General features: G+C 58.1%; 2 protein-coding genes across 2 annotated transcripts in view; one reads left to right on the top strand and one right to left on the bottom strand.

Annotated features, from left to right (window-relative positions):
- Positions 1–1891: 1891 nt before the first annotated feature.
- Positions 1892–10549, bottom strand: LOC143981310 (tryptophan--tRNA ligase, cytoplasmic-like; the record flags this gene model as incomplete). The annotated part of the gene is given in 5 exon segments (XM_077479106.1): positions 1892–2244; positions 3667–3807; positions 8207–8380; positions 9155–9264; positions 10449–10549. Coding segments are annotated over 5 exon segments (685 nt in total), but the record flags the coding sequence as incomplete, so codon positions are not given.
- Positions 10550–10664: 115 nt separating this feature from the next.
- The window catches only part of LOC143981318 (apoptosis-stimulating of p53 protein 1-like), a 44799-nt gene continuing 43091 nt past the window's right edge, over positions 10665–12372 (top strand). The window contains exon 1 of the mRNA XM_077479114.1: positions 10665–10742. Within this exon, the coding sequence (XP_077335240.1) occupies positions 10665–10742 (78 nt within the window). The remainder of the gene's footprint in view (positions 10743–12372) is intronic.

Here is a 12372-nt window from a genome sequence, read left to right as displayed (position 1 = left end):
CACCCTGCCCGATTGTCGGTACATCCCCCTACCTCCACCCTGCCCGATTGTCCGTACATCCCCTACCTCCACCCTGCCCGATTGTCCGTACATCCCCCTACCTCCACCCTGCCCGATTGTTGGTACACCCCCCTACCCCCACCCTGACTGTTGTTACATCCCCCTACCTCCACCTCACGATTGTCGGTACATCCCCCTACCTCCACCCTGCCCGATTGTCCGTACATCCCCCTACCTCCACCCTGCCCGATTGTCCGTACATCCCCCTACCCCCACCCTGCCCGATTGTTGTTACATCCCCTACCCCCACCCTGACTGTTGGGATGATGTTCTGTTATGAAATGATGTATCGGGACGCTCCCACCTTCCAAAAAGTTAAACTTTTCTCTCATCAGTCCACAGAATATTTGCCCAAAAGTCTCGGGGATAATCAAGCGTGAGATGAGCCTTGGTCTTCTTTCTGGTCAGCGGTGGCTTTGGCCTTGGAACTCTCCCATGGACGCCATTTTTGCCCAGTCTCTCTCTTATTGGTGGATCCTGAACACTGACCTTACCGGAGGTAAGTGAGGCCGGCAGGTCTTCAGACGTTGTTCTGGGTGATTTATGGTCTCCTGGACGAGTCCTTGTTGAGTTCTTGAGTCATTTTTGGTTGGCCGGCCGATCCCGGGAAGGGTCACCGCTGTTCCAAGTCTTCTCCATGTGTGGATTTTGGTGCTCACCGTGATTGGCTGAAGTCCCCAATCCTTAGGGTGGCCATACATTATACAATTCCCTTTCGACGATGTAGTTCAAGGGCCGGCCTGATTGACTACAACTGAAAGTGTTTTTTTAGGTCTGACCTCGTCTTATGTGGTTTTTGGTAAATCTGACGGAAAATCACGGTGATCACCATTATCTACAAATGGAGAAAACGTGGATCAGCGGCGACCCTTCCCAGGAGCGGCCGGCCGACCAAAATTACTCCAAGAGCTCAACCAGGAGGTCCTAGAACAGTGATGGCAAACCTTGGCACCCCAGATGTTTTGACACTACATTTCCCATGATGCTCCACTGCACTGCCTGAGTGCCTGAGCATTATGGGAAATGTAGTTCCAAAACCTCTGGGGTGCCGAGGTTCCCATCACTGTCCTAGAAGAACCAGAACAACGTCTGAAGACCCGCAGGCCTCACTTACCTCAGGGGGGCAATTACTTTATTCACATCGGGTCAGGCAGGTTTGGAGCTTTTTTTCCCTTAAAGGAGAAGTCCACCCCAACACTAAAATGTGCTACATCTATAGACACCCCATCCCCCCCCCCCCCGAACACTGACCTATCCAACCCTGTAAAGAAGAAATCGCTATTCATCCCTTTTCTGAAGCCACTCCCACACTGAGCTGTCAGCGGTGGCCTCTCTATGTGTAGGGGGGAGGGGTACAGAGGACACAGCTGACAACGGAAGCCCCATAGTAACGCTATGTGTGACGTCACTTCCCATTACTTTCCCGGACTTGTCGGCTGTGTCCTCTGCAGAGCTTCCCCCCCCCCGCTGGGAGATCGGGTCGGATTGGCTTCAGAAAAGGGTTAGATAGGTCCATGTTCGGGGGGGGGGGGGGGGGGAGTCTGGAGAGTCGGGGGTTTTAGTGTTAGGGTGGACTTCCCCTTTAATAAATTAAATCCTAAAATCTGCATTCTGTATTTCTCGGGTTCTCTCTGGAATGATATTTGTTCCGAATCATTGAAGTGACAAATAAACATGTGGGGGGGGGGAATACTTTTCCCAGCACTGTATGTGGAGCGGGTGTTGTGCAGTTCACCAGACATTCACGTTCTGAAGGATTTATAAGAACTCCCCATACATGAGATCCGCGGCTTCCATTCTACCCGCCAATTATTACATCATCAACCAGCGATGACATCAGAGATGTCTTTATTGTAATAATTTACATAGTCTCTGGTGGGGGAGGGGCAATGATGGCTCTATGGACAATAATTGCCCCGCTCTGATAGGCCGGGCCATATACTGACACGAGTCGCCCCGAGCGGGGTGTTCTGAAATGGAAGATTGAGGAATAAATGACAGTCTATGGCCGCCAGCGAGGAAATGTTAAAAGTCGAAGGCCAACTTCCGGGGAGTCATGAATTGTCGGACCGCCTCGTCTGTCACTTGTCTCCGCCTCTCCTGCAGCTCTGCGATCATTGGCTGCAACGTCTCTATGAGGATCTTCTTCAGTTCTCCCGTCAGTAACGCCCCGCTGGAGTAATCCTACAAGACGAGGGCGAGAGCTCATCAGTCCCATTACACCGCGCCTGGTCCCTCCCCTCCTGTGATACCAAGCCTTCCCTGGTCCCTCCCCCCCAACCTTCCTGGTCCCTCCCCTCCTGTGATCCTCCCCCAAGCCTTCCCTGGTCCCTCCCCTCCCTGTGATACCAAGCCTTCCCTGGTCCCTCCCCTCCTGTGATCCCTCCCCCAAGCCTTCCTGGTCCCTCCCCCCCAACCTTCCCTGGTCCCTCCCCTCCTGTGATCCCTCCCCTCCTGTGATCCCAAGCCTTCCCTGGTCCCTCCCCTCCTGTGAACCCTCCCCCAAGCCTTCCCCTGGTCCCTCCCCCCAACCTTCCCTGGTCCCTCCCCTCCTGTGATCCCTCCCCCAAGCCTTCCCTGGTCCCTCCCCCCCAACCTTCCCTGGTCCCTCCCCTCCTGTGATCCCTCCCCCAAGCCTTCTTTGGTCCCTCCCCTCCTGTGATCCCTTCCCTGGTCCCTCCCCCCAACCTACCCTGGTCCCTCCCCTCCTGTGATCCCTCCCTCAAGCCTCCCTGCTGTGGTCTCTCCCCCGAGCCTTCCAGTGGTCCCCTCCACCTCCCGTAGTCCCCGAACCTTCCCTGGTCCCTCCCCCGAACCTTCCCTGGTCTCGCCCCTCCCTCACCCTCCCCATCTGTGGTCCCTCACCCACACTTTGCTTGGTACCCCCTCCCCTGAGCCTTCTCTGGTCTCGCCCTCCCCCTTCCTCCCCTCATCTCCCATCTTGCCTTCCTGGTCCCTCCCCATTCTACATGATAATAAAATCTTTCCATTTTTCATGACATTCCTTATATTACACACTGTGACATCATCACGGGTCTCTGTGCTTCTCTATGCAATGCAGGCAGATCATGACTGGTGGGAGGGGCTTACAGGGGGCTATACAGAGCTTACTGATAACATCCCAGCCACCGCCCTCAGTACTCCTCTCTAGAGCCCTCAGTCCTGATGCAAACAGTGGGAGGAGTTATGCAAATATCAAATTACTCGATGGGTGGGTCAGTCTGGAGGAGTGGGTGGTGCTAAACAGGCTGTATTTGCATAGGTAACGCCCACATGTGATGCTGAGCCTCCATGATTGACAGAACTGAAATCCAATGAATGGAAGGGATGGGTCCAGGGACAGTCATGCTTGGGGGGAGCTAGATGATGTTGGATGTCCTGCAGCTAATCGCATGACCAAGGTCAGTGTAGTAATAGGAAGGGATGGGCCTCCCTATATATAGGGGGCACGGATTGGATGATGCAGAAGGGGGCGTGGGTTTCTTTGTGTTGTATTGAAGATGACAGACAGGGGCGCTCTGATCTGCATATACCGCCTGGAGGTATGGATTGGACACCTGAACCCCAATAATATACAGGCCCCGCCCCGCCCCCCTCCATGGTTACCTGCCGTATCTTCTCCAGCTTCTCGTCGTCCTCCAGGAAGAAGGTCAGGTACATAAAACACACGTCCACCTCGCAGTTGCCGCCATGTTTGCGATGTTCTTCGATGGTGTCCCTCCCCCCAGAGAAGGCGTGTTTATTTATCTGTAAGAGAACAGAAGGTCCCCTCAGAGGAGTTCCCCTTTAAATGATCTTTGCTGGAACAACAATTTGCACTACAAAGCCTGTGTGTGATAGTAATGGGGGAGGGGGAGGTGGAGTCGTTTGTCTCTGCCCCTCCCACAATGAGACTCCTCCCACCCCTTCTGACAATACAATTGATTCCCCTTTCCACTAGTTAATCTTTATTTTACCGTACAGCACACACTCCATGCAGTGCACCTCCCACCCCCCCGGTACAGAGCACACACTCCATGCAGTGCACCCTCCCCCCCCGGTACAGAGCACACACTCCATGCAGTGCACCCTCCCACTACGGTACAGAGCACAGCACACACTCCATGCAGTGCACCCTCCCACCCCAGTACAGAGCACAGCACAACTCCATGCAGTGCACCCTCCCACCCCAGTACAGAGCACAGCACACACTCCATGCAGTGCACCCTCCCACCCACGGTACAGAGCACAGCAACACACTCCATGCAGTGCACCTCCCACCCCAGTACAGAGCACAGCACACACTCCATGCAGTGCACCCTCCCACCCCGGTACAGAGCACAGCACACACTCCATGCAGTGCACCTCCCACCCCGGTACAGAGCACAGCACACACTCCATGCAGTGCACCTCCACCCCCCCCCCCCCGGTACAGAGCACACACTCCATGCAGTGCACCCTCCCCCCCCGGTACAGAGCACACACTCCATGCAGTGCACCCTCCCACTACGGTACAGAGCACAGCACACACTCCATGGCATTGCCACCCTCCCACCCCAGTACAGAGCACAGCACACACTCCATGCAGTGCACCCTCCCACCCCAGTACAGAGCACAGCACACACTCCATGCAGTGCACCCTCCCACCCGGTACCGAGCAACAGCACACACTCCATGCAGTGCACCTCCCACCCCGGTACAGGCACAAGCACACACTCCATGCAGTGCACCTCCCACCCGGTACAGAGCACAGCACACACTCCATGCAGTGCACCTCCCACCCCGGTACAGAGCACAGCACACGCTCCATGCAGTGCACCCTCCCACCCCCGGTACAGAGCACACACTCCATGCAGTGCACCCTCCCACTACGGTACAGAGCACAGCACACACTCCATGCAGTGCACCCTCCCACCCCAGTACAGAGCACAGCACACACTCCATGCAGTGCACCCTCCCACCCCAGTACAGAGCACAGCACACACTCCATGCAGTGCACCTCCCACCCCAGTACAGAGCACAGCACACACTCCATGCAGTGCACCCTCCCCCCCCGGTACAGAGCACACACTCCATGCAGTGCACCCTCCCACTACGGTACAGAGCACAGCACACACTCCATGCAGTGCACCCTCCCACCCCGGTACAGAGCGCAGCACACACTCCATGCAGTGCACCCTCCCACCCCAGTACAGAGCACAGCACACACTCCATGCAGTGCACCCTCCCACCCCGGTACAGAGCACAGCACACACTCCATGCAGTGCACCCTCCCACCCCGGTACAGAGCACAGCACACACTCCATGCAGTGCACCCTCCCACCCCGGTACAGAGCGCAGCACACACTCCTGCAGTGCACCCTCCCACCCCGGTACAGAGCGCAGCACACACTCCATGCAGTGCACCCTCCCACCCCGGTACAGAGCACAGCACACACTCCCATGCAGTGCACCCTCCCACCCCGGTACAGAGCACAGCACACACTCCATGCAGTGCAACCCTCCCACCCCGGTACAGAGCACAGCACACACTCCATGCAGTGCACCCTCCCACCCCAGTACAGAGCACAGCACACACTCCATGCAGTGCACCCTCCCACCCCGGTACAGAGCACAGCACACACTCCATGCAGTGCACCCTCCCACCCCGGTACAGAGCGCAGTACACGCTCCGTGCAGTGCACCCTCCCACCCCGGTACAGAGCGCAGCACACGCTCCATGCAGTGCACCCTCCCACCCCGGTACAGAGCACAGCACACGCTCCATGCAGTGCACCCTCCCACCCCGGTACAGAGCACAGCACACGCTCCATGCAGTGCACCCTCCCACCCCGGTACAGAGCGCAGCACACGCTCCATGCAGTGCACCTCCCACCCCGGTACAGAGAGCAGCACACGCTCCATGCAGTGCACCCTCCCACCCCGGTACAGAGCGCAGTACACGCTCCGTGCAGTGCACCCTCCCACCCCGGTACAGAGCGCAGCACACGCTCCATGCAGTGCACCCTCCCACCCCGGTACAGAGCACAGCACACGCTCCATGCAGTGCACCCTCCCACCCCGGTACAGAGCACAGCACACGCTCCATGCAGTGCACCCTCCCACCCCGGTACAGAGCGCAGCACACGCTCCATGCAGTGCACCTCCCACCCCGGTACAGAGAGCAGCACACGCTCCATGCAGTGCACCCTCCCACCCCGGTACAGAGCACAGCACACGCTCCATGCAGTGCACCCTCCCACCCCGGTACAGAGCGCAGCACACGCTCCATGCAGTGCACCTCCCACCCCGGTACAGAGAGCAGCACACGCTCCATGCAGTGCACCCTCCCACCCCGGTACAGAGCGCAGTACACGCTCCGTGCAGTGCACCCTCCCACCCCGGTACAGAGCGCAGCACACGCTCCATGCAGTGCACCCTCCCACCCCGGTACAGAGCACAGCACACGCTCCATGCAGTGCACCCTCCCACCCCGGTACAGAGCACAGCACACACTCCATGCAGTGCACCCTCCCACCCCGGTACAGAGCGCAGCACACGCTCCATGCAGTGCACCTCCCACCCCGGTACAGAGAGCAGCACACGCTCCATGCAGTGCACCCTCCCACCCCGGTACAGAGCGCAGCACACGCTCCATGCAGTGCACCCTCCCACCCCGGTACAGAGCGCAGCACACGCTCCATGCAGTGCACCCTCCCACCCCGGTACAGAGCGCAGCCCACGCTCCATGCAGTGCACCCTCCCACCCCGGTACAGAGCGCAGCACACACTCCATGCAGTGCACCCTCCCACCCCGGTACAGAGAGCAGCACACGCTCCATGCAGTGCACCCTCCCACCCCGGTACAGAGAGCAGCACACGCTCCATGCAGTGCACCTCCCACCCCGGTACAGAGCGCAGCACACGCTCCATGCAGTGCACCCTCCCACCCCGGTACAGAGCGCAGCACACGCTCCATGCAGTGCACCCTCCCACCCCGGTACAGAGCGCAGCACACGCTCCATGCAGTGCACCCTCCCACCCGGTACAGAGCACAGCACACACTCCATGCAGTGCACCCTCCCACCCCGGTACAGAGAGCAGCACACGCTCCATGCAGTGCACCTCCCACCCCGGTACAGAGCACAGCACACGCTCCATGCAGTGCACCCTCCCACCCCGGTACAGAGAGCAGCACACGCTCCATGCAGTGCACCTCCCACCCCGGTACAGAGCGCAGCACACGCTCCATGCAGTGCACCCTCCCACCCCGGTACAGAGAGCAGCACACGCTCCATGCAGTGCACCCTCCCACCCCGGTACAGAGAGCAGCACACGCTCCATGCAGTGCACCTCCCACCCCGGTACAGAGCGCAGCACACGCTCCATGCAGTGCACCCTCCCACCCCGGTACAGAGCGCAGCACACGCTCCATGCAGTGCACCCTCCCACCCCGGTACAGAGCGCAGCACACGCTCCATGCAGTGCACCCTCCCACCCCGGTACAGAGCACAGCACACACTCCATGCAGTGCACCCTCCCACCCCGGTACAGAGAGCAGCACACGCTCCATGCAGTGCACCTCCCACCCCGGTACAGAGCACAGCACACGCTCCGTGCAGTGCACCCTCCCACCCCGGTACAGAGCGCAGCACACGCTCCATGCAGTGCACCCTCCCACCCCGGTACAGAGCGCAGCACACGCTCCATGCAGTGCACCCTCCCACCCCGGTACAGAGCGCAGCACACGCTCCATGCAGTGCACCCTCCCACCCCGGTACAGAGCGCAGCACACGCTCCATGCAGTGCACCCTCCCACCCCGGTACAGAGCGCAGCACACGCTCCATGCAGTGCACCCTCCCACCCCGGTACAGGAGAGCAGCACACGCTCCATGCAGTGTACTGTTCACCATTCCCTACATCTGAAAAAGGGGACAATACACTGCAGTGAGCATGTGCAAGGATGACATCATCAGTGGCTGTCCAATGGTGAATAGCCGCTTGAAGCAGGAGGTAGCGGTGGAGGGGATACTGGTAGGGGCGGAGCCTACACTGAGAAGAGATCACTTGTACAGTAAGTGCCCCATAGTGTACTGCGTATACTTACCTTATGGCAAACCCCCACCTGTGAGGCGGTGGGGGGGTGGGGCTAACACTCGGAGTTCCCCTTTAGGTGGAAGGACTTACCTTGGTCTTGATCTGTTTGGGGGTGTCGGTGAGGAAGATGGAGGAGTTGGGGTCGCTGGCGCTCATCTTGGTCTGCGCCCCCTGCAGGGCCGGGAAGAAGGTGGAATGCAGTAAGGCCGGTTTGGGGTAATTGATCCTCGGGGCCACATCTCGGGTCATCCGGAAATACGGATCCTGGAAAAGGGGAAACCATGGCAACCCACAGACATGTGACAGGATGGACGAGGGGGGGGGGGGGGGGGGGCAGACAAGCGACAGGACTGGGGGAGAGGGGGCAGACAAGGGGTGGGGCATGTACCTGGTCGATGGCATAGGAGAGGGCGGGGCTTGTACCTGGTCAGGGGGCGGGGCTAGTGCCTGGTCGATGGCGTGGGGAGAGGGCGGGGATTGTACCTGGTCAGGGGGCGGGGCTCGCACCTGGCCGATGGTGTGGGGAGAGGGCGGGGATTGTACCTGGTCAGGGGGCGGGGCTCATACCTGGTCGATGGCGTAGGGAGAGGACGGGGCTCATACCTGGTCAGGGGGCGAGGCTCGTACCTGGTCAATGGCGTGGGGAGAGGGCGGGGCTAATACCTGGTCAGGGGGTGGGGCTCGTACCTGGTCAGGGCTCATACCTGGTCGATGGCGTAGGGAGAGGGCGGGGCTCGTACCTGGTCGATGGCGTAGGGAGAGGGCGGGGCTCGTAGCTGGTCAGGGGGCAGGGCTCGTACCTGGTCAGGGACGGGGCTCGTACCTGGTCGATGGCGTAGGGAGAGGGCGGGGCTCGTACCTGGTCAGGGGGCGGGGCTCGTACCTGGTCGATGGCGTAGGAAGAGGGCGGGGCTCGTACTGGTCAGGGGGCGGGGCTCGTACCTGGTCGATGGCGTAGGGAGAGGACGGGGCTCATACCTGGTCAGGGGGCGGGGCTCGTACCTGGTCGATGGCGTAGGGCGAGGGCGGGGCTCGTACCTGGTCGATGGCGCAGGGAATGAGGCACTGGATGTCTTTCCTGCCGTTGAAGATCTCGGGAAGGAGCTGCTGAAGGACGGGCGGCCTGGATGGCGGAAAACTGATCTTCCCTGAAAACACAAGACAATGGTGACAGCGTTATCTACACCCCGACTTGTATTAGCACCTCCCCCTCCCCTCTGCTTACATATCACTATGGAGGAAGACTGCAAAACACCCCCTGCGGGAAACGTGCGCTCCGTCTACATTTCCCACACCGCACAGGAACTCACCACCCTCAGACGGGTCACGGTCATTGTTATCACTCCCCCAAATGGATCTCATAAATGTGGGCGATACCGACACCAAAGTGTATGGTGAGGGGAAAGAAGAAAGGAAGGAGGAGTGAAGAAGAGGAGGGAGGAGCCATCACACTGATCAATAGGAAGGGCTGGAGAAGAGCCATCACACTGATCAATAGGAAGGCTGGAGGAGGAGCCATCACAATGATCAATAGGAAGGCTGGAGGAGGAGCCATCACACTGATCAATAGGAAGGCTGGAGGAGGAGCCATCACAATGATCAATAGGAAGGCTGGAGGAGGAGCCATCACACTGATCAATAGGAAGGCTGGAGGAGGAGCCATCACGATCAATAGGGAGGCTGGAGGAGGAGCCATCACACTGATCAATAGGGAGGCTGGGGGAGGAGCCATCACACTGATCAATAGGAAGGCTGGAGGAGGAGCCATCACAATGATCAATAGGAAGGCTGGAGGAGGAGCCATCACACTGATCAATAGGGAGGCTGGGGAGGAGCCATCACACTGATCAATAGGGAGGCTGGAGGAGGAGCCATCACACTGATCAATAGGGAGGCTGGGGGAGGAGCCATCACACTGATCAATAGGGAGGCTGGGGGAGGAGCCATCACGCTGATCAATAGGAAGGCTGGGGGAGGAGCCATCACGCTGATCAATAGGAAGGCTGGGGGAGGAGCCATCACGCTGATCAATAGGGAGGCTGAGGAGGAGGAGCCAGGAATCGAATGTATGATAAGAATGGTGGAAATCTGCGGGTATCACGCATCGGGGGATGGGATCTCACACATATCGGGGGATGGGATCTCACACATATCGGGGGATGGGATCTCACACATATCGGGGGATGGGATCTCACACATCTATGAACACAGATAGAGAAACTCGCACCACCTGCTGAACACATTCCTCATTGTGCTCTGTGCTCTCTCCCACATCGGTGACAACACTTCCTGTGACCCCGCCCCAGGCTCCCGCCATTGGACGATGTCTTACCGATACAATCGCTGTCTGAGAAGCCGAATATTCCCTTCACCTGGTTGAAGGTGACGTGCTTCTGGACCTGGACCACGTTCCTGTAGAATCCGGGACTCGACCTTCCGAGAAAAGAACCAAAAGTCACTGTGATGTCATCTCTTACCTGCAGCCAATCAGGTGTGTGGGGGAGGGGGGTATTCTCGGGTGACAACGCTCACTCCCCGCACGGTATCTATGGGGGAGGGGTCACTCGGGATCTTCTCCCTACATGGAGGGAAATGCCTTTTCTATAGGGCGGCACAGAAACGGAGTGTAAATTCCAGGCAGCCCCTCCAATGGGAGATCTTCCCACCCAGGAGGGGCGGGTTGTCATTCTGCAAGGTGTGGGCGGATCAGTTCCCTCCCACTTTGCAGTGCCGAGCTCGGCATCTATAAGGCAGAAGCGGGTGAGAATCCTCCACCGTTCATCATCAAGCATGCAACCCCGACCGGGAAACAGGGACCGCCTCCTACTACTACTACCAGAACTACTACCACCATCATCATCAGAACTCCTCACTCCGGGATCCACATTTTCTCCCTTTTTTAAATCCTATTTTTTCAATCCACAGGAAAGGACAAAATTCACCGACAGACCGGAGATCTCACCGTCACTACCGAGACCGATATAATGAGGACACCTGCTGGCCATCTACAGGAACTGCACCGATATAATGGAGACACCTGCTGGCCATCTACAGGAACTGCACCGATATAATGGAGACACCCGCTGGCCATCTACAGGAACTGCACCGATATAATGGAAACACCCGCTGGCCATCTACAGGAACTGCACCGATATAATGGAGACACCTGCTGGCCATCTACAGGAACTGCACCGATATAATGGAGACACCCGCTGGCCATCTACAGGAACTGCACCGATATAATGGAAACACCCGCTGGCCATCTACAGGAACTGCACCGATATAATGAGGACACCCGCTGGCCATCTACAGGAACTGCACCGCTATAATGGGGACACCCGTTGGCGATCTACGGAACTGCACCGATATAATGGGGACACCCGCTGGCCATCTACAGGGAACTGCACCGATATAATGAGGACACCCACTGGTCATCTACAGGAACTGCACCGATATAATGGAGACACCCGCTGGCCATCTATGGGAACTGCACCGATATAATGGAGACACCCGCTGGCCATCTACAGGAACTGCACCGATATAATGAGGACACCCACTGGTCATCTACAGGAACTGCACCGATATAATGAGGACACCCACTGGTCATCTACAGGAACTGCACCGATATAATGGAGACACCCGCTGGCCATCTACAGGAACTGCACCGATATAATGAGGACACCCACTGGTCATCTACAGGAACTGCACCGATATAATGGAGACACCCGCTGGCCATCTATGGGAACTGCACCGATATAATGGGGACACCTGCTGGCCCTCTTACAGGAACTGCACCGATATAATGGGGACACCTGCTGGTCATCTACAGGAACTGCACCGATATAATGAGGACACCTGCTGGCCCTCTACAGGAACTGCACCGATATAATGGGACACCTGCTGGCCATCTACGGGAACTGCACCGATATAATGGGACACCTGCTGGCCATCACACAGGAACTGCACCGAATAATGGGGACTCCTGCTGGCCCTCTACAAATAATGGGGACACCTGCTGGCCATCTACAGGAAACTGCACCGATATAATGGGGACACCTGCTGGCCCTCTACAGGAACTGCACCGATATAATGGGGACACCTGCTGGCCATCTACAGGAACTGCACCGATATAATGGGGACACCCGCTGGCCATCTACAGGAACTGCACCGATATAATGGGGACACCCGCTGGCCCTCTACAGGAACTGCACCGATATAATGGGGACACCCGCTGGCCATCTACAGGAACTGCACCG

The sequence above is a fragment of the Lithobates pipiens genome, unplaced genomic scaffold (genome assembly GCF_037356315.1).
Source record: "Lithobates pipiens isolate NorthernLeopardFrog02 unplaced genomic scaffold, aLitPip1_a1.2 Scaffold_138, whole genome shotgun sequence".
In the NCBI taxonomy this organism is placed as follows: Eukaryota; Metazoa; Chordata; class Amphibia; order Anura; family Ranidae; genus Lithobates; species Lithobates pipiens.
The sequence above is the reverse complement of the archived record's forward strand: the minus strand, read 5'-3'. Positions and strand labels throughout refer to the sequence as shown.